The sequence below is a fragment of the Convolutriloba macropyga genome, chromosome 13, assembly GCF_964194025.1.
Source record: "Convolutriloba macropyga chromosome 13, txConMacr16.3, whole genome shotgun sequence".
Classification (NCBI taxonomy): Eukaryota; Metazoa; Xenacoelomorpha; order Acoela; family Convolutidae; genus Convolutriloba; species Convolutriloba macropyga.
This window is the reverse complement of record NC_134480.1, coordinates 16,879,623-16,903,196: the sequence shown is the minus strand read 5'-3', so window position 1 is coordinate 16,903,196 and position 23,574 is coordinate 16,879,623. Positions and strand designations below refer to the sequence as shown.

General features: G+C 34.5%; 1 protein-coding gene across 1 annotated transcript; it reads right to left on the bottom strand.

The window, feature by feature from the left end:
• Window positions 1-215: 215 nt before the first annotated feature.
• On the bottom strand, window positions 216-23,198 carry LOC142351642 (uncharacterized). The gene is made up of 5 exons (XM_075403781.1): window positions 23,108-23,198; window positions 18,927-19,119; window positions 18,351-18,469; window positions 12,966-13,093; window positions 216-444 (listed from the first exon to the last, which is right to left on the bottom strand). Exons 2-5 carry the CDS (start codon window positions 19,057-19,059, stop codon window positions 216-218), a joined length of 609 nt encoding a protein of 202 aa, XP_075259896.1. The 5' UTR covers window positions 19,060-19,119; window positions 23,108-23,198.
• Between the last annotated feature and the right edge of the window lie 376 nt (window positions 23,199-23,574).

Sequence of the window (23,574 nt, the reverse complement as noted above, 5' to 3'; positions counted from 1 at the left end):
TTATACCTAACTAACTAGCATTCTTCTTCTGACATTATAATCTCTTCATTACAATCATGACATTCAGTCCCAAGTTCAATTTAAGAACTTGAAAAACAACTATTGCAAATTGGGAACCAGATTTAGCCAGTCTTGCGAGCAATACATTTTTTTCAATTCCATAAAAATAACTCGACCTATATCTTAGCAGCTTGGCCGAAAATGCCCAGCTCAGTTCAAAACTTCAACTGCTGATCTGAAGCCACTTGTGGGCTGGAGAAGGAATTGTTGTTTGCAGACGCTGATGTGATCCCTAGTCTACCCTGTCCATTGACCTGACATTTGCATCTTCGCAGCTTTGCTTCTATCTCTTTGATCTTCATTTGCAGAGCACGCACTTGTTTCTCATGTTCTGCTTTCATATTGGCCAGTTTCTTTCGGTGCATTTGCTCTTGAGAAGCGTTCCTACAAAATGGGAGGAATTGGATCTCTCCTACCCCCGATTGACATGACGTCAGGTCGAAGATTTTCCCGAAAATAAGGAAGAGATGAGTGCAAATGTGTAAAAATGAAATTTTTACACCGTTTTAGTTTTCTTTAGATGTGGAAATGAAATGCTAAAGTGTAGTTTTGAGAATCATTCGTGTAAGATTTTGGATTTATTCTAGTTGTACACTCTTTGTTATCATCAAGTCCATAAAATTAAACCAGGGCCTTGTTGAATGAATATTTTTTCCAATCACTCATTGACAAAGAGTTGCAAATGAGTAACCTGGCATGCGAGATTTTTTTCCTTTTGGATGTACTCTGGTGACACAATCAGCCATACCGGGTTTTCAAATAATCGAAAGCCTGTGCTATAGGACGAACTTTGATTCGGGTTTAATTTTGAAAATTAGATTGTCGTGCTTGTATCCAGAAAGCAAATTGAGCAATAAACATTTTGTTGGCGTCCGATCTTTCAATTTGACTCAATTCCATCTCGTTAAGAGGCGTGATGGTGTAAAGTTTTTATTTCTACACTTCTTCTTCCACTCTTTTACCGGTTGGAGATTTAAACTGATATTCAATGCAACAATATGTACGAACAGCGGCTAAAAATCAAGATTCACCAAACGCATTAACGATAATCTCAAATCTTAGAAAATAGTTACCGTAACTCTTATACGGATAAATAATAATATCAGTGCCAGCGCAGTAGCTCATTAATTAGGCCAGTACGCAGAATGAATTTTGTATGAGGAAACCGTAAAAGGGAGCCAATCGACAAAATAGCATAAAATAACTTCTGTAAAGATACATTTTTACAGTTAACTTTCAATGTTTTTCTTTCCTGTGATGCCCTTTTTTGCAAAATGTAAGTGAAAAACAATGAATCAACGAAATTATCCCAAAGCAAAGTTTACTGATCAGAGAATAGTTAGATTGGTTTCAAGATCGGAATGCGCGGAAACTGGAGCATCTGATTTCCAAAGTTTGTAAGATTAAATCATTCCAAGATATTTTTCTATTTTATGCTATGACTACGGTTTTTGGCTTTCTTTTATGATTGTACGCAAACTATCTGCGAGCTCTCAGTCTCTTACATATATTCGTAGCAACAAAAAAATCGGCTGACTCTCAACAAAAAACATACCCGACAGATTGCCGGAAAATAGCCGCCGTTGATTCCAATTAGCATGATTGGGATTGAAAGAATAGAAGACCTTGAAAAAAAGATTATTTTACAAAAACATTTTTTAATGCCATCAAAATGATTTATTTTGATCGCATTTCGTAGTTGAACATACTTCTGTTTCTTAGAGAGAGGCTACAGGGGCTACTATCAATACCAATAAGCATAAGAGATGGTAAATAAAATTTATAGGAACGACGTTCAAATAGCGGACATCTAAAATTGAGCTTTATTGGTTTATCCCGTTTCTATTTCTGTCTTCAATTTTTTATACTCACTCTGTTCATTTTGAATTGCTTTGCTGAGCAACTGATGTTCAAATTCACTTTAAGCAGAATGAGAGAAGAGAGAAACTAGCCTAGAGAAGTCAAAAAGATTTCATGCAAAATGTCGAAAAAGCGGCAAAATGGTAAAGCGCAAAAAAATCTACGAAGTAAAAAAAATTAGGAGCGCTATAATAACCGGCTGAGATGAGGGCGGCTATTAATAAGAAAATAGAATGTACAGAACAGACATTTCTGCCCATAGAGTTAAGTTTAAAACATAACCAAAACTATGCCTGATTTGCAGAATATGGATTTCTTTCGAGTCAAATAATTGTTCCGACCCCCACTTTAGTGGGGAGGGAGGAACCATATACTCAACTGGGTTTTTTTTGTTCAGTCAATTTTCGCCAATCAGTTTTGGTATCATTAAAAAACCTATCCAGTGTAGAATACGGAATTAAAAAGCTTTTTTCGATTTTCGTCTTTTACAGGGAGGTATCGAGGTTTAAAGTTTTGTGAATATTCGACTGTTTTTCTTCACATTTTCAGTAATTTTTGCTAAAATTTGGCACAATTTCGTTAATATAATTCAAAATAAATTAAAAGTTTTCACAGCAAAGTGTTGTTGTTACCGTTAGAGATAGAAGATCGTTGCTGAACTGTTTGATTGAATATTTTTGGCTAAAAAATTTGATAAAGTTTTCAAAATTCAAACTTTTTTCATCAAAACGGCACAAAATATGCATTTTTGGTCCACTTTGTTAAAGTTTGCCAGACTTAGTGACCTAGAAAGCTTAACATAGAATCCCTAACCTCAAAAAGAGCGCTAGTCGCAATTAGACGCCGTATGAAAGTCTTCTGGAATTAAAACTTTTTGCAGATCTAACTCGATATTTATACAAAATGCATCGTTGTTTTTTAATATTTGAAGAATTCTAATCAACAATTGGTCTAATTTGCAAAAACTTGGAACACTTGGTCGGCTTGTTGGGTGCGCGAAAAAATCAGGGAGAGGTTCGATAATATCATGGATTCTTAGATTCAGAGACTTTTTGGTTTTTATTTTGATGCTGCCTTTATTCAAAATATTTTGCTATTGTTTTTCAATGTTAATTACCGACAATATTTTTTATTCATGGCTCTGTTAATGACAGCTCCAATTTACGTAAATTTGAGGCCGAATTTCGATACAGTTTGTTTTCAGAGAACCAAAGGGTTTTTATGGCTTTTAGGATGAGTTTTAGTGAAATTTAACTGAATTCTTGTCTTTTGCCTTCAATTGTTATTCTTTTGGCAGTCTGAATTTTAAACTAAACCTTTCAAAGATCTCAATTTCTTTATCAAGAGGTGCAAGTGAACCTTTTATATTCATTCAGTTGTTACCTAATGTCTCTTATGTTATTGAATGAATGTTTTAAGGAAATTTCTGTGGTTTTTTGAACTTGTCAATTTTTTTACTATGTTAGTCAACACTTAGCTTATTCTCAGTAAGTACAGGTCAACTTTTCCTCCCTGTAGAATACAAGTTAATTTTGTGGCCGATTGTCTTAACAGAAGGTTTTCTTCTTATTGGTACTACGAGTTTTCATACAAAATTTTCGGATTTTTGTGCATAATTGTCCAATTTTGCTGTTGTGTTTCTTTCTTTTGTAAATTGTCACATTATCTGACAATCTAACTGAAAAAAAGCTTCACAAACTTTGAAACTGAACACATTTTTTGTTTTCATAGCATATGGTTCGAAGGGCTGCGACACCGTTCTCTCGCAGAAATTGGTAGTTTCTTTATTTTTGCCCTTTATTTGTTGTTAATTTTTGTTGTCAAATGCCCAATAATGTGTAATTAAAGGTCTCAGTAGCCAACTATAGATAAACAAATGAGCTTAATAACTGATATCGGTAAATAGATAATGGTTGTTTTGACTTCCGAATTAATTTTCTAAAAAAAAGTAATAGTATTCTTCAATTCATCCCTTTTTTTCTGGTTTGCGTTTTTTTTCGTATTTTACTTTGTTGTATCATTTTCGTAAATTAGCCTCATTATTTAGAGTTTTTTAATGATTTGTTCAATCAAACAATAATTTTTCTGTTGTTTAAACATTTTAAACGGTGTCTTCAGGGCTTAGACAATTTGTTTCAGAAGAAATTTGTGAAGTTTAGATACTTTTCAGTTTTTGTGGTTCCTTTGTTGTCATTTTGTGATAGTCGTTTTACAAACGACGCTATCATGACCAAAGACACGCAAATGAAGATGTTATATTCTCGCGGTTTTTATCTTATAAAGTCAATGGCTTCAAAACTGTTGTTTCGTAAAGTTGTTTTTGAAACTTATTAGTTCAGCTTGTATTTAATGTTATTTTATATTCTAATGATTCAGTCTCATTAATAACAGTTTCAATTAGTTTTCAGAATAGTTTTAAAACAAACTGTCTACTCTTTTAGTCGTAAGCTTTTGTTGGCTTTGAATTTCGAAAATATTTGTTTTTAATAAAAAAGAGATAGATTTTTGAGATCTGCCAATTTTATTTCTGTTAAATTGTAGCTAAGCATCTCTATATACAATTCACGTCAATTTTCTTTTCACATACAATTTGCTCTTCATAACGATTTCTTTTTTCTCAAATGGTCTTTCTTCTTGGAACAATCAGTTTTCATAATACCAATTTTCGTGATTTTTGCATATTTGCCCCTTTTTTGTAGGTTTTTGTTTTCTTTTCACAGTATTACAAAAATGGGCGTCATTTGATTTACAAATGTTGTCACCTGCAAAAATTGTAAACGAAGACTTTTTTGTTTTTAGTGATCAGCTTACTATTTAATTGATTGGGGGACATCGTCTTCGTGCATAATTTTTCGTGCAAATTTATCGTTTTTGCCTTTATTTGTCGTTCTTTTTGTAGTCGTGACATATCCTGGATAATGAAAGGCCTCAGTCGCTCTTAAACGACTCTCTTAATGATTTCATTTGATGCCTATTGTTTCTAATCAGTTCAAATTTAATTCTTTTTTTGAGAAAAAGCAATCTTTTGATAAACGCATTGAGGAAAAGTCCCTTATTTTGTTCCAAAAAAGTACCAGTTAATCTTCCTAGTATAAATTTTATCTGATGCCATTTTGATTTCGTTATTAATGGTTTTCAAAAAATGGACATGGAGTTTTGGTCGTAATTAATATGTGCAACTAATTGATTTTTATTGCCGTCTTTTCTGGTAGTCATATTATGGTAGCCACAGGTCTCATAGGCCCTCTAGAAAAGATTGTTTTATTCTTTTAGTAGTTTGTTGAACGATATGTTGATATGTTTTTTTATCTCATTTGGTAGACAATTAAGTAAAAATGTAGATGAGCGGGGTCGGAACTTAATGTGCGAAAGCACATTACCGAGCCTCCTTGTTTGGTAAAAATTCAAAAATAAAGAGAATTATTTTGCGAACTGGATTCTATATCAAACATTAGCCAATGTATATATAGCTCAAGAGTTAGAAGTCAAACAGTTAATGAAGATGTTCCTAATTCTAAACTTTGCTAAACATCATTTGGATTGAACTGGCAATTACTTGTTATATTTTTTATTCACGGCTCTGTTAATGACAGCTCCAATTTACGTAAATTTGTGGCCGAATTTAGATACAGTTTGTTTTCAGAGAACCAAAGGGTTTTTATGGCTTTTAGGAAGAGTTTTAGTGAAATTTAATTGAATTCTTGTCTTTTGCCTTCAATTGTTATTCTTTTCGCAGGCTGAATTTTAAACTTAACCTTTCAAAGATCTCAATTGCTTCATCAAGAGGTGCAAGTGAACCTTTTATATTCATTCAGTTGTTACCTAATGTCTCTTATGTTATTGAATGAATGTTTTAAGGAAAATTCTGTGGTTTTTTGAACTTGTCAATTTTTTTTATTATGTTAGTCAACATTTAGCTTATTCTCAGTAAGTACAGGTCAACTTTTCCTCCCTGTAGAATACAAATTATTTTTGTGGCCGATTGTCTTAACAGAAGGTTTTCTTCCTTTTGATACTACGAGTTTTTGTACAAAATTTTCGGATTTTTGTGCATAATTGTCCATTTTTGCTGTTGTTTTTCTTTCTTTTGTAAATTGTCACATTATCTGACAATCTAACTGAAAAAAAGCTTTACAACCTTTGAAACTGAACACATTTTTTGTTTTCATAGCATATGGTTTGAAGGGCTGCGACACCGTTCTCTTGCAGAAATTGGTAGTTTCTTTATTTTTGTCCCTTATTTGTTGTTAATTTTTGTTGTCATATGCCAAATAATGTGTAATTAAAGGTCTCAGTGGCCAACTATAGATAAACAAATGAACTTAATAACTGATATCGGTAAATAGATAATGGTTGTTTTGACTGCCGAATTAATTTTCTAAAAAAGTAATAGTATTCTTCAACTTATCCCTTTTTGTTCTGGTTTGCATTTTTTTGTATTTTACTCTGTTGTATCATTTTCGTAAATTAGCCTCATTATTTAGAGTTTTTTAATGATTTGTTCAATCAAACAATAATTTTTCTGTTGTTTAAACATTTTAAATGATGTCTTCAGGGCTTAGACAATTTGTTTCAGAAGAAATTTGTGAAGTTTAGATACTTTTCAGTTTTTGTGGTTCCTTTGTTGTCATTTTGTGATAGTCGTTTTACAAACGACGCTATCATGACCAAAGACACGCAAATGAAGATGTTATATTCTCGCGGTTTTTATCTTATAAATTCAATGGCTCCAAAACTGTTGCTCCGTAAAGTTGTTTTTGAAACTTATTAGTTCAGCTTGTATTTAATGTTATTTTATATTCTAATGATTCAGTCTCATTAATAACAGTTTCAATTAGTTTTCAGAATAGTTGCAAAACAAACTGTTTACTCTTTTAGTCGTACGCTTTTGTTGGCTATGAATTTTGAAAATATTTGTTTTTAATAAAAAAGAGGTAGATTTTTGAGATCTGCCAATTTTATTTCTGTTAAATTGTAGCTAAGCATCTCTATATACAATTCACGTCGTTTTTCTTTTCACATACAATTTGCTCTTTATAACGATTTCTTTTTCCTCAAATGGTCTTTCTTCTTGGAACAACCAGTTTTCATAAAACCAATTTTCGTGATTTTCGCATATTTGCCCCTTTTTTTGTAGGTTTTTGTTTTCTTTTCGCAGTATCACAAAAATGGGCGTCAATCGATTCACAAATGTTGTCACCTGCAAAAATTGTAAACGAAGATTTTTTTAGTTTTAGTGATCAGCTTACTATTTAATTGATTGGGGGACATCGTCTTCGTGCATAATTTTTCGTGCAAATTTGCCGTTTTTGCCTTTATTTGTCGTTCTTTTTCTTGTCTTGACATATCCTGGATAATGAAAGGCCTCAGTCGCTCTTAAAAGACTCTCTTAAAGATTTCATTTGATGCCTATTGTTTCTAATCAGTTCGAATTTAATTCTTTTTTTAAGAAAAAGCAATCTTTTGATAAAAGCATTGAGGAAAAGTCCCTTATTTTGTTCCAAAAAAGTACCAGTTAATCTTCTTAGTATAATTTTTATCTGATGCCATTTTGATTTGGTTATTAATGGTTTTCAAAAAATGGAAAAAGCGTTTTGGTCGTAATTAATATGTGCAACGAATTGATTTTTATTGCCTTCTTTTCTGGTAGTCATACTATGGTAGCCAGAGGTCTCATAGGCCTTCTAGAGTAGATTGTTTTATTCTTTTAGTAGTTTGTTGAACGATATGTTGATATATTTTTTTATCTCATTTGGTAGACAAATAAGTAAAAATGTAGATGAGCGGGGTCGGAACTTAATGTGCAAACGCACATTACCGAGCCTCCTTGTTTGAAAAAAACTAAAAAAAGTGAATTTTTTTTGCGAATGGGATTCAATATCAAACCTTAGCACATGTATACCCGGGTCGTGACCGATTGGTTAACTTGTAAGAACTTGCAAGTTTCTTGCAAAAGATGGTTAACTTGTAAGATTTTGCAAGTTTCTTGCAAAAAATGGTTAACATGTAAGAACTTGCAAGTCGAATGATTAACTTGTAAGAACTAGTAAGTCGAATGGTTAACTTGTAAGAACTTGCAAGGCGAATGGCTAAATTGTAAGTTTCTTGCAAGTTCGTTCCGGTCGAGCTCAACTCTTATTGGTTAATTCAGCTTAACATTCAGTCATTTACCGTAGAAAGCGCGTGGGAGATAGTTTCTCTGCTAGGATAACATTATACTAAGTAGACAAAAAAGTTACTTTTTGAATTTTATCAATTCATGGGAGTTCCTTTTGCAACTTCATTAAAAAACTGTAGATCTCAATTAGCTTTTTCACTGTTGCTTTTCTAAAATTGTTGCCAAAATATTGACTTCGATTGAATTTTCAAATTCATATGTCAGTATTTTCTAAAAATAATTTAGTGACCCTTCATTTTTATACCCTTTTTTATAATTTAATTCACACTCTTCCAGATTCTATTTTTTCCAAACATCCATTTACATTTGAGTCTTGCAACGTTTTATTTACGGTTAAGTGCGTATGTGTATGTGTGTGCGTGTGTGTATGTGCGTGTGTATGTGTGCGTGTATGTGTGTGTGCGCACGAGTGTGTGCGTGCGTGGTGTGTGTGTGTGTGTGATATGTGGTGTGTGTGGCAATGGCTAAATTGTCAGTAACTTGTAAGTCGAATGGTTAACTTGTAAGAGCATTGTTAGTTGAATGGTTAACTTGTAAGAACTTGCAAGTCGAATGGCTAACTTCTAAGAACTTGCAAGTTTTTGGAAGAAAAACTTGCAAGGCGATGCATCGCCTTGTAAGTTTCTGCAAGAAACTTGCAAGTTCTTACAAGATAACCAATCGGCCTCGACCCGGGTATATAGCTCAAGAGTTAGAAGTCAAACAGTTAATGAAGATGTTCCTAATTCTAAATTTTGCGAAACATCATTTGGATTGAACTGGCAATTACTTGAACTGGCAAAAAAGCAAAGAAACTGTGGCTATTTTTCTAGACCTTTCAAAAGCGTTTAATTCCATTTCGCATAACATTTTCCTTAAAAAAATTGAAATGTATGGTTTTTCCCAGGAAGCGAAAGAGTTATTGTTTTCATTTCTTGCCAACCGCAGACAAAAGGTAAACTTAATGGCGTATTCGCTGATTGTGAAATTTTGAATCACGGTGTGCCACAAGGAACTGTTTTAGGACCACTCAATTTTCTTTTATATGTGAACGATTTCTCATCTAATATAAGCACAACGGAAAGGTATTTCAATTCGCAGATGACACAAGTATTGTCTGTTGTGGACAGAAAGGTAGCTTACATGGAAAAGTCACGGAAATTTTACAAAAAACAGAAGAATATGTAGAGATGAACAAACTAACTTTGAATACAAACAAAACCGAATTAATCTTTTTCTCGCGCGATAATTCTGATTTTGGATCCATTTTTTGCAAAAACGAAGTTCTCACAACACAAAAAAGTTGCAGATATCTTGGTATTCAAATTGACAGGAATCTTAGTTTTGAGGAGCAGCTGAAAAAAACCTTGAAAAAGATGGCTCATGCTATAAGATCAAAGTACCTTATAAGACATCAAGTTCCCCTGAACGCGCGCATTTTTCTTTTAAAATCACTTGTGCTTTCGCACTTATCATTTTCGGCAATCTTTTTTCAAAATTTATCTGCAAAAAACTTAAAGCGCTTTAACCGACAGATTAACTGGGGTATAAAGGTGTGCTTTCTACGCAAAAAGTTTGACAAAGCGATAGATCTGCTAATCCAGACAAAAACCCTACCAGCTGAGCTAATAATAGCAAAAATCTTGCTAATAAAATTTTATTATGATATCGCTAGGCCAGAAAATTCTGAAAATTTTCACGGGTATCTGATTCTTCATCAAAATACTCGAACAAAACAATTCAAAGTTAGACAAAATGCCGAAACAAGCTTTGGAATGAATTCGATTGTTCGTCAATGCGTACAAAAATGGAATAAGTTACCACATTGGCTTCGGTTGGCAAAAAATGGAAACATTTTTCAAGAAAACGTTGAATGATTTCATGCTCTCACAACATGAAAAATTTCCTTTGAATAGTAACCTAGGAGCTTTTAAAAGTTTTTTTTGTTTTTAGGAAGAAAACAATCGAAAGAAAATTTTAAAATGTGATTCTTTCAGAAAATTGTTGATGTTTATTATATTATTTTGTTTGAATGATTTGAAATATTTTTTGTTTCAGGTATATTTAACCGTATGGTTATAATTTTAATTTACTTGTTGCAAAAAAACAGGAGAACTCAAAAATCTCGATTTTTTTACCTAATGCTAAAATAAAAGTCGAATGCAATAAAAACGCGGCACTGGTTTCCAAAATTAATAAAGACAACTCCTAAAAGCAATGAAAGCAGTTGGTTTATCGGAAGTTTAAGTTGTGGCTGTGAGCGCATGATCAACATTTATCACGGAGAAACTACAAAGAACAATCCACGCTTAGGAAAAACAACGCCCATTTTGAATAACAGACCAATTCCAAATTAAACACAAAATGAGAAAACAGGACTTTTTAAGGATTAATTCACTTTTGTAATAACTCAATTAAAATCGTTCTTAGAAAACAAGAAAACAAAAACTCTCGAATTGGAAAGAAACACATTTCATTACACTTCATGCCCTCAGAAGAGCGAGTACGCAGAAGAAGTAGTAGTTAACTTTTGTTAAAATTGAAAAACACAGAAATCTTCTGATTTATTCGACGTTAAATTTCGAAAATCTGCTGCTTAAATTTGGTTTATAAATTTCCCTCCGGACGGAAAAAAGATCAAAAGTTACATCAAAAAGGACACCAGTGTAGATGATATGCAACAACAAATATGTCGCCTTAAATGCTCACTTTAACGTTAGTACGTTTCACATATGACAACTCATTGATAAAAGTTTTTGCCGAATTTCAGTTACACTTTCTCATGTAATCTTTTCAAATTAAGCAAAATATAGCGGGGAATTTATCAAATTGTTCAATCAGAATGAACATTCAATACCTATTTCATAAAGTAATCAACGATAAAAGTGATGTTTTTCGTAGTATCTGTCAAACTCCTTGACAATAGATAAGTACGTTTTGCTTTATGTACTTCAGCATGACAAGTGTACGCTCCAAAAAAGAAAAATTGGAAAAAATAGGCTGGTCAATCAACAGGTTATAGAAAAAAACTTTTAGAATTGCCTGACTAAGATTCTCATATAAAAATTAAGTATATTGACAGATATTACATAAATTATGTTTCATAGACATAAAATCGATGATACAGAAATTTAAAATGATTTCAATAAAGAGCCAGTTTAAGAAAACGCAGTCCGCTAATGCAGTAATTTCGCCAGTTTTGTAATTCTTTGGTTTGCAAATTTTTCTATGATTCTTTTTTCTTAAAGTTTGTTGTTCAAGAGAAAGAGATTGTCTTTTGTGTGTGTGTGTTTGCAGGTGTGGGTAGCAGGGTGCGTGCGCGCGCGTGTGTCTATCTGTGCCTTTGTTTGTGTGAGAGTTGGTGTGCATTTGGTTTGTGTTGACGCGTGCGTGCCTTAGTGTGTGGGTCCGTGCGTGTGTCTTTCCGTTTATACGTGTTTATGGGCGTGTGTTCCCAGGTTGAGGTGCCATCCGGAAGTGACCTCTGATCATCCGAAGTTCAACGCACACGGTGTGTTCCCAGACCAAAATTATAGGGTCTGGGTCTTGGTTCCGGATGGGAATAGTCTGATCAGGGGTCAATTGCGGATGGGAATGGTATGATCAGAGGTCACTTCCGGATGGGAATGGTATGATCAGGGGTCACTTCCGGATGGGAATTGTATGATCAGAGGTCGCTTCCGGATGGGAATAGTATGATCAGGGGTCACTTCCGGATGGGAATTGTATGATCAGAGGTCGCTTCCGGATGGGAATAGTATGATCAGGGGTCACTTCCGGATGGGGATGGTATGATCAGAGGTCGCTTCCGGATGGGAATGGTATGATCAGAGGTCGCTTCCGGATGGGAATTGTATGATCAGAGGTCGCTTGCGGATGGGAATAGTATGATCAGGGGTCACTTCCGGATGGGAATGGTATGATCATAGGCCCCTTTCGAGAGCACAATAGTATGATCAGAGGTCGCTTCCGGATGGGAATAGTATGATCAGGGGTCACTTCCGGATGGGAATTGTATGATCAGAGGTCGCTTCCGGATGGGAATAGTATGATCAGGGGTCACTTCCGGATGGGGATGGTATGATCAGAGGTCACTTCCGGATGGGGATGGTATGATCAGAGGTCGCTTCCGGATGGGAATGGTATGATCAGAGGTCGCTTCCGGATGAGAATAGTATGATCAGGGGTCACTTGCGGATGAGAATAGTATGATCAGGGGTCACTTCCGGATGGGAATGGTATGATCATAGGCCCCTTTCGAGCGCACAATAGTATGATCAGAGGTCACTTCTGTCTGGGGGTAGTCTGATCAGAGGTCTGTTCTGGATGATAACCGTCTGATGCTGGTAACCGTACTGTCGGAAAAAAACTCACGTCCCCACAAATGTGTGTTTAAAGCGTGGTATTTGTAGGTGCCTGGTTTGCTTTGTGCGTTTTATCGGTGCATGCGTGTTTCTGTATGTAATTGTGTCAGTGTGTGTATGTGTATGTGTTAGTGTGTGTGTGTGTGTGTGTGTGTGTGTGTGTGTGTGTGTGTGTGTGTGTTTGATAAAAACCTAATAAAAATCTATGAGATCCTCACAGAGACCAAATGCCTTTGGGATTCATGCTCCGACGAAAAATTGATCAAATGATAACATGACAACCAGGAACTAAATAATTGCTGCTAACTTGGTTTGAGAGCAGTAAAAGTACGTTAGAAGAAAACAGAAATCACCATTTTTGAAAATCAATATGAGTAATTAATTGAACTAATTGAATGAATTGCATTGCCCATTAAATTTGTTATTTTCACTGCCTCTTAAAGTTCTTTATTAATTAAATGAACAATGAAAAAGCTTTTTTTTCTATACGGGGCAATAGGTTCAGGTAGACACAATGATCAAACCATGAAAATGCGGCAGCCTTGTTCTGCTGTTGTTGGTGCTTGAGGTCAAGTTGGTACTGCAGTCCAGCTATCTGGGCCTGTAATTCTGACTCCATCTGCACTTTTTCATTCATCAACTTCTCCTCCAACTGAAATAAATCAAATTGTTGTTCCAGCACATTTTATCAAACTGGAATAAATATGCGAGGCAGGATTTTTTCTTCAGTCCAATCTCGATTTCTTGTTTACGCATCATAGAAAAAAAAGAAAAACATCAGTTTGTAGCACTTAGAGGCTACTTTCAATATTTATTTAAAAATTGTCATATTTATAATGGATTATACAACTTTGTTAAATAAAAACAAAGCTGGCAGATTGTCAGAAAATAGTCGCAATAGCTTCGCAGATCTGCTGTCTCGAAAGGATTGTAAAAGAAACAGACCGAAAAAGAAACGAAATGAAATGCTGAGATGATATATTTTGATTAAGAGTCTGTTTAACTTATTGTTTTTTCTATTAGTTGATCTCAAAAAACCTCAAAAATCACTCGCTTTTTTGCTCTACTTCGTTTTTCAGTGTGATCAAAATCACTTCTCCGATTTGACTTCATAAATGAAAAAGTGTGAACAGATCTTAAAAAAACACAGTACCCAATGCAAATGTAACTCGATGAGTTCTAAAAATCGTGAGAAGGCCAATAGTAGCCCCAGCTATCGCTTTGAGGCCATTAAAAAGAATCGAGCAATTAATCTTTTTTTTAAAACAGAAATAAAAACTCAATAATTTTGAGAATATAAATGGAGAAACATTCATTTTCTTTTGCTTATGTGCAACTAGCAATATATCTTACCTCAAACATCATAATTATGGCAGTGTTTTGATTTTACGAAAATCGAAAGCAAACACAATTGGTCGAAAAGAACTTGAAGAAAAAATCGATAGAAAAAAATTACTTGTAAAAAAAGTCATAAGACAAAATCTTAAAGCATTTATTCTATGTTTGCTAAATTCTCAGGTTTTATGCACATAATAAATGACATAGTTTCTAAACGACTAAAAAAGTAACAGTTTAATGGACCGGAAACAATACAAAAGCGTTAGTGTATTGCAATTGAAATAAGAAGTGAAAACAAAGATAACTTTTTTGAAGAAAAGTAAACGTTTGATTTTCCAAATTGCTGCCAGTACTTAAAAATATTGAAAACCATGTCGCTGCGTTATTCTGAAAAATTATCGATTCAAGATCAGCACAAATGAAAACAACAAAATGAGATAGAGCCGATAAATGAAATCTTGCTTCTTTTTGACACCTATCTTCTTCTCTTCTCCCGGATATTTAAAGCTTAATGTGATTTTCCCAACTAATTTCTGCAGTTCAATTCATGCTAATTGATAATTTTTGTATGACAAAAAACAAGGTTCATCTTTTTTTTTCCAATTTTCATAAAAAACGGCGGTTAGTTTTTTTTTTACATTAAAGTAGAAAATCATTTTCCCTTATTTTCAGCAAAAACTAAAAGCAAAACACGTCTTTTATACAGTCAATAAATAAAAATGATTGCAAAATAGAACTCAATTGATATGCAATATTGGAAAATAACCAAAGAACGTGATCAACTGAGAGACGCACACGAAAAATTGTTATCAATTGCAACTCAAACTTCAATCAATTTTTTTACAAATACTTTAATTGACTTTAAATTTTGTGTTCTACAATTGGATATAAATTGATGAGCAAGTTATTTCAATTCATATTCCATGGGAATCCTAAATATACTCACACATTAATTAAGAAAATTCAATTTTTTTGGAACTGGATTTTTCTTATCTACTCCCTCAATTTCATTTGCCTCGAAATTTATATTCTAAAATTTGATCCCTAGGGTGGTAGAGTTAATAGCAAAGATTTGATGAGAAAAAACTACATGATTTACAAATTTATTACAGAAATAGTGTAAGACAACCGATCTCGAAGCTCATATTTTTCTTCAGACTTACACTTGAAGATCTTCGAAACATTTAAATGTTTAGTTTCCCGCCAGAAAAGCAATTCTTGTCATGATGCTCATTTCACAATTTCAATCATTTTTCATGTTTCTTGGTTTTTGCCAAAAAACATTAATTATTATAATGATTTATTCAGATTTTCGATGATTTTTAATCCTTTTATAATTAATCAGTTTAAAAAGTTTCAACTAATATATAAGTTTCATCCGTCCTAGATACTTGAGAAAATGGGAAAATATATGATTTTATCTTTCAATATCTCAAGCTAACCATAAAGATTATCTCCAGCGAACCATTTTTACACCTTGAAATTAGTCGCCATTTGTTTTGAAAATTTGTTGGGAAAATTAGGGTGTTTTGCAATTTGCTCTGTTTGATTTCTTCAGCTAAATTGTTTTACTCAATTACTCAATTGGTAGTCAGTTTAGCACTTTCAAATGCCGCAGTGATTATTCTCGTTGAAAATGAATCGTTGAAATTGTATGGTTCCAAATTTGGTAAAAAAAGCTTAAAGTTATGGTTCTTCCGATTTTTTTTTCAGAAAAGTCTTTTCAGAAAAGTCTCTACAGAAAATTATTCCGAAAGCAATTTATTAATTTTTTGTCTCGTTTTCATTATGTTCCAGTTTATGGTGTTGTTCTCATCGAATAATTTCATTTATGTCCTTAACTGAACAAGGTGAAAAGAAATCCGAATCCACATAAGTTTGCAATGTATTAAAGAACTATTTTTTTCAAGTTGCACGTTTAACGCTATCCAACTTGAGGAGACGACTCAAAAACTTTTCACTAATATTTTAAGATGAATCGTTCTCTAAAACTTTCGTAGTTTTAGGCGGCTAGCCTTTAAAACTTTTAAATTCACAGTTTTATTCGCCGTTTTTTTCAAGTTGCAATAGATTCCAATTTGCTTTATTTGATTACCATATCAACTTTTTTAGTCGGTTTTTTCTTTAATTGTTAAGGTGTCATAGTGCTCTCAATTTGCAAAATCACTTGAACCACAAATATCAGTCAAGGAGGTTTTTGTCAAACTGTTTTCACTTTTAATTACAATTCGGCCATAAGTTTGAACACGATCTACGTGACTATTTCTTTAAAATACTGGTCAAAATGACCAATTCTTACGTTCAAAAAATGTTCAAAGCAATCATACCAATAAAAATAATCAAAGATATTTGTCCGTTTTTATTGGATTACAAGGTCTTCGACACTTTTCTTCTCGAACATATTTCTAGTTCTTGTTTCTAGCACAAAAGCAAACAAACGAAATAAGACAGGCGGCATTAAATTGTTCAAAAACGTGGACCTATTTTCTACATCAGGCGGTTCCTGTGTGCGAGATAACAAATGTAGAGATGGCAGCGCATTTTCTTGTAAGAATTTTGCTGAATACGCGGAAAGTGCGTAAAAAATGCACTGAAGACACTGAAATGCGCTGAAGACATTGAGAATGCGCTGAAACTTTGAAATTTCAGCGCAACTTCAACGTAACTCCTACATAATTTCAGCTCAATTTGAGCACATTTCTTGCATAACTCTTAGCACCTTCTGCGGAGCATTTGATGGACAGTTTAGTGTATTTCAGCTCACAATTACGCTAAAGTTTTCCCCTGAAACTTTTACCGTTTTTGTAAGAAATGAGCATAAATAGTTGAATTTTCAGCGCATATCTTATATAATTTCAGCACAATTTCTTACAGAACGGTTTCTTCATTTAAAATGAAACTAATTCAAATTTAGGAATCAAAGGCGCAGTGGATTGGGTGACGAATAACAAACAGTAGAGCAGGGTTCGAGACAAAGGCGAAACGAGAAGTGTGAAAATCAGCTGAATTTTTTGAAAATTCAGCGCGTTTCAGCGCACTTCTTTCATAAATTCAGCGCATATCAGTGCATTATCATGTAAAGTAATTGCGCTGAAGTTATTTAAAAAATCAGCGCATTTGTTACACATTTTTTGAGAATTTTCGCGGGCCGGCGGTGGGTACCCGGATATTAGAATTGTAAGAAGTTGGACACTACGCCGTCAAAACGTGCAAACTGAATGAATGCTTTTATTAAATTTGTTCACTGTTTTTAACTGCAGAGGGTAACATGGGAGTTAGCAAAAATTGAAACAACTGAAATTGTAAATGGTAACATAAAGGTCTTTGCATTTCTAATTGCTGATTAAGAAGACAAATGGCATATTAGTATATAGTCATATGAGTTTTGTGGGATGATTAGCTCTACTAGTAAAGGAAATACTTACTACAACCGGCATAGAAGTAAAATGGAAAATTGAAGGGAACTTGAAGTATTCACTTTGAATGATTGCGGAATTTTGAAGGTTTAAACTTGAGGTTACCTCAAACGTTTGCTGTGAATCTACCAAAACCGAACAAACTATCCACAACAGCAGAAATCAATCAAAAAATATTTTGAAGTTGGTTTGCCAATTAGATTTCTGAACAAATGCTATTGTGGATAACTTGTTCGGTTTTGGTAGATTCACATCAAACGTTTAAGCTAATCTCATGTATGAACCTTCAAAATCGCACAATAATTCAAAGTGAACACTTCAACTTTCCCTTCAATTCTCTAATTTCATTTCTATGCCGGTAGTAGTAAGTATTTCACTTACTAGTGAGCTAATCATCCCACAAAACTCATATGACTATATACTAATATGAAATTTGTCCAAATTTTGGTTTTCTCTCTATTGCCCTTCAATCTTCCGACCTCTAATGACCTGTCCCCCTGTAAACTGTCCAATCATAACTGTTCCGTAATGATTGATGCCAATTGTTAATTTGTGTTCATTCACATTTGCGCAGCAACTCGAGTCTTGAGGGCGCTGCATGATGATGTTAGTGGTGTTAGAGTGCTGATGACAGAAAAAAACATTGCTCCTGGCTCTCTTAAGCTCACTCAGAATAATTTTTGTTATCAGACCATCACCCCTCGGGGTTTAGAGCAGCCAGCATCTTAACACATCTGAGGGGAAAGTAGCATTTTGCTTCAGCAGTTGCGCTCCTAGTATCTTACTGTGACTAAGAGTTTATTTTAGCCTATCGTGGTGGATTCACACGCAAAATCAAATCGCTCAAAAAATTAGGACCATTTTCAAATTTGAAATTTTAATGTATCAGCAACCCAAAAATCAAAATTCAAGAAATGGGCACAGTGTATTGGCCGTATAAACGTGAGTAGCGTGATGCCGTTAGGTTGCCATATTACAAAACTTTACTGTTTGATTATGATGAATCAGTACTAATACAATCTGGCGTGATGGTCCGGTTTCCAAATACTAACTGTTTTTGTTTTCGACCTGCGTGAAGGTTAAATTGGAAACAATCAATTGTTTACTGAATGCGAGCAGCAAAGTTCAGGTGTAATTGAATTTTGACTCTCTGACCTCAACTCGGACACATTCACTTCTTGCTACAGCCTCCTTCAGTTCCTCCTCCTTTGCAACCAGCTGATCTTCTAGCATCGCCACTTTCGCCTCGTTTTCACTCGAAGTGGTCGACAGTTCTGCATAGGAAATATGCTCTCAAATTCATCAGGTCGATCTTCTCTACCACAAAACTCCTCAGTGCCATAATCGGACGGTTATCTTAAGAGAATTCAGTACAAATATTGCAAGATTGCGCATCATCTTGCAAGATTCGCATAATATCCTGCAAGATAACCGTCCGATTTGCAAGAGTCTATGCGTTAAATGGCAACATCTTGAAAGATCTTACAAGAAAACCCGTACTGGGGCATCAGTAATTCCACAAGCAGAGCTATATCTTATTATTTTTTCTCTAATCACAAGTAAATTACTGCCAGGTAACATAACTTCGTATAGTATTTGCTATTTGCAAAGTTTTGCGGCGGTGTATTATTCAAAAATACAGATCTATATTAACAAAACATTAAAATTGCGAGGCGATTTTGAAAAACTTTGTTCATTAATTCGTAACGCAATCCGTGAAAGAATACAAACTCAATTGCATTTGTTGCAAATCTTTCTCGTATCCCTCGGTGACATTTTTGATTATTTCCTCGTACTTGTTTCTCTCTTGATCAACTGAGCGATGTTTCTCTTCATCCTTTGAAATGAGCAGATCTCGCATCATTTGCAATTCAACCTCCTGTTCAGCACTTCTAGCAACCGCTGACAGTTCACCACAATCCGACTATCCATGTACAAAAAGAGAAAATTATCATATTCCCATTAAACAAATACCAAATACTAGTAAAAGTAAAAAAAAACTGAAAATGAGAAAACTTTTATTATGAATGCGGCGGGTGATTCCTTTTTTCGTTTTTTGTCAGAAAGGATCTGATTTCAAAATTAAATTTTTAAAACGTTCCCTCAGCGAGCTTATTTTAAGTAATTTATCAACAGGAATTATACCTTTTTGGTCGAATTAAGCGATCTATTGACATTCTAAACAAGAAGTTCCTGAGCGCAGACAACTTTTGACAAGAACAAAGCCGAGCAATAATCTATTTGCACTTTACCGTCGACTGATCAAGTGGTGACACGAAAGTCATTAAACGTGTTCGCGCCAGGGCAAAAAACCCTAGAAAAGCCATAGCTACAACTTTAAGAAATCTTTTTTAATGAATAAATATTTTTTATTTTAGTCATAAAAAGTGTGAAGCAGTTGATATTGTGAACTAATAAAAATGAGAAAATTTTATGTTATCCAAAAATCCTATCTGATTAATCAAACGAACGAAAATTTCAACAATTACTAATTTGATAATTATTTTCCGCTGAATAAGTGGCTAATGATGCACTCGTATTTAGTTGGAATATGGACTACAATTTTATCATGATCAAAATCAACATGGAAAAACATTTATTGTCACGGAGTTTGAGGATGTTAATTTGTACTTTCCTAAATCGCTATAATGTGGCAAAGTACAAAAACGATGTTTTTTGACTAAAGTAGGTTGCACTGCAAAACTTTTGAAATTCTGACCTACAGCCTAACTCAATAGATTTGAGGCCATTGGTTGACAAACTCTCCAATTTATGCTTCTTTCTACATTTCTCGAATGAGTATAGACACTCTGAGATCCTTTAAAGATATTTGACTTCGTAGCTTCGCAGTTCTGAAAAACCGAGCTGATATAAATTCATATTTCACTTGCAAATAGGAGGCTCAACTGAAGAGAATTGAAACTTTGGAAGGAAAATTTTGTTTATGGAGTTAAAAGTAAAAAGTGTCACATTGCCCAAAATTTTTAAAACATCAATATTTCCGGCTACCATTAAATTTGTCTGAGCAGAAGTTCAAGAGAACATTTGGTATCGTGTTTCATGATGGAGACGTGTTCTCCAGGGCACGTGAATTACAATCATTTTACTTTCAATTTCTCAGCTGTCGGTATTTGTGGTCCTCAGTTAGCGTTAAGCTTGAAAATGGTTTTTATGGGGCGGTTGCAAACATTTTGCGACAGTACGTCATTTCCAAAGATTTGCATTGGGCAGCCGCTAAAAAACGGTTCCTAAGTTTTGCGCGTGCGCTTTAGTTTGACTATAGTGTTGGTTGCTGCTTTTTTGCGAGACGTATTGTGTAGAACAGTTTTTCGCACGGGGAAAACTAATCTATTTTGACAAGTCTCAGGGTGATCTAGGCAGTTTGAGCGCCAAACTTTCCTTCAGAATCTCATAATTTTGTCCATTTCGCTTTCCTCCAGCACCGCACCCAAAAAAATTGACATACATAGTTTTTTGTAAATGTCCAAGAGATTTATATTAGATAAAAATATTAGCTACTTTTAACAGCGCTATTTTTCGAAATCTATCGTTTCCACACTTCAGTGAATCTTGTTTTAGTCTCGGGCAACTCTGATAACAATCGTGCAATTGGTACATAGCTATATATAATTCGTTCAAGATTGAGAAATAGAATATGATCCTAAGAAACTGGTTATTTGGTTTCTTTGAACTTTTAAAGAAACACCCTAAATAAGGTATGCTTTTAAAACAACCAAAAAAAAGTTTTGTTAACTTGAATCTTTATTAGAGTCATTGCAAATTATAATCTGTTTTCTATTAAAGAATCTATTAATCTGTGTTCAATATGATACCAACACTCATTACAAATTGTCATTAACAATTTTAACAGTTTTTTCGAGATGAACGATTTGCAAGTCAGCTTTGTTATCAAAACTTTGGTCAATCACTTAAAAAAGAACAAAACAAGAGCTTTCTAATTAGTTTAATGACTTTTAGAGAGCCCATTGATGTTGAATACTGACCTTGCGTACGATTGATTCTTCTCTAAATTATTAAATTGTGACGGAGTGTTATCTATATTCTATCTCTCATCTCCAAACGTTTTTATTGAACTCTGTATTTCAATTATTTTTACTACCTGCTCATTAGCCAAGAAAAAAATTGTGTTCAAGTTGTCGGATCTTTTCCGTTTGTGCCCCCCCCCCCCCCCTCCCACCTTAGTGGTTGCATATTATTTGCACCCCCGGACTAAAGTGCCATATTTTTACATTTTTTCACATAACTGCGTAATGGCACGTGCTCTGTGACTGGGGGGGGGGGGGGGTTGCAAAAAGTACTGACTGGGGGGCACGAACGGAAAAAGATCCAAGTTGTCAATATACCCGCTCATCAGGAGATAATCTGCCTTCACGTTGGGCGAGTAATGTAAAACCGTAAAAATTGAGGTCTCCTGCAAATAGCATTGTTGCATATCCCCTCAGAGCGTTGACTGAAAACAAATTTATAAAATTAGTGAATTCAGCAGACAACGACTAGAAAGCAACTAAATACTTTTTTTCTGAAAGCCGTGGATACTCCACCGTGATCTTCGGTTGCGAGAGGAACAAATGTGATAACCATTTTCGCGCAGTAATCTTCTTGTAGGTAATCTTTGCGTTGAATGGCGGGCGTAGAATTTAGTACGGCTCTTATACAACTACTCCGCTGAATACCCATGAGCTTTGGCTGTTTGTTTAATTTCTCAAGTCAAAAGCGCAAAATTTTTCGGTCAGACAAAAAAAAACATCAGAAAAAACTGATAGTTCGAAGTATTGCTTGAAAAAAAGGCACTCATAATTGATATAATTCTTAGGATCTTTTCCGTTTGTACCCCTAGTTCTTTATACGCTCGCAGTTACAGAGCGTGTGCCATTACGCAGTAAAACATTAAGTAAAAAGATGGCGTGTGCGTCTGAGGGGTGCAAATAATATGCACCCACTAAACTGGGCGGTGGGCACAAACGGAAAAGATCCAATTCTTACATTAGGTATCAGGCTATCTTATATTCTTTATTTATAGGAAAAATCAGTTTTCTTGACGTGACTAGACTGCTCAAAATGGCGCTAAAAACTTTGCCAAATGCTACCGGAAAGGCAGTTGTCGCGTGGTAAATGTGGATTTGAGCAACTGAAAAATGAAAAAGTACAAAATCTTAGCAAAAATTAAAGAGTTTTTGAGGCCTCAAAAAATCACTCTCCGCGGAATGTGACGTTTAAAAAAAGATACCTATCAGCTGTTCAGAATTTTTAATTATCAACGAATGCTAATCAAAATTTAATAGATTCTTTTACTCTTCAGCACCTCGTTTATCGAAATTTTGGCTTGCTTGAAAATCGTATCCAGCTCATTGAAGAGCGGACATTTTTTCCTGTTGTAGCCAAATCCGAGCAACCTCGCCACGGAGCTGGCGTTTCGTTAACTAGGAAAACGGCACCCGAACTACTGTGATATATAGGCAATTCTGTGGTCTTACAAGTTTCAAGCGCAAGAACATGTTCAATTTCCATTGCTGTGTTTTACCAATTTTGACACTCACAACCGAGCTGCCACTCGATTTTATTTTGTGAGAACTAATTAGTACACCTACTTCCAGAGTCATCTTATCAGCCAACCTCTACTACTTCCATTTGGCAAGTAGTTGTTATAATTCCGTTGAGCGTGCAATTAAGGATTTCAAAAATTGCTACACGCAGAAATTCAGACGGGAAAAGATACTGTGTTAATTTAAATTGCAGTGATTCGACAGTTAGTCTCATTAAGTTGCAAGTGAACGCTAGAAACAAAGTCGGCAAACTGCAGGAAAACAGCCGCCGTTGACGCGCGTGATTCTACATGTTATAAATTTGAACTTCGAAACGCACATTTCTGGGACTAAACCATAGATATAGACCTTTATTTTTTCAGCCACGTACAACTTGAGGTCATCCGCAGTCTTGACTAGTTGCTCATTTTCATGTTGCAAAGTTACATTTTGACTCTGAAGACTTTCGCACTCTTTTTGGTACCTCACGTAAGTTGAGGTGAAGTCCTGCAACACTTGCCTGCATTCATCGAAGTACTGCTTCAAGCTACTTGCGTCTGTTTCGACTACAGATGAACTGGTTTCCATTTCTGAATTCTCAGTCATTGTTTGAACGTGAATGACCCTCCGCCTTGATTAAATTTGTAAATATATCTGAAGTTAATCATATCGTACCTTTTCCGTTCAATCATTATACACGCAACATAATCCTCAAAGATACTGAACGGCAAAAGTGAGTTAGCACCCCCTATTTTTACGAAGTAAAAATTTAGTTTTTGAGGCAATATTACTCCAACTTAAAATCAAATTTCTATTTATTTTGAAATTTGTTTTTC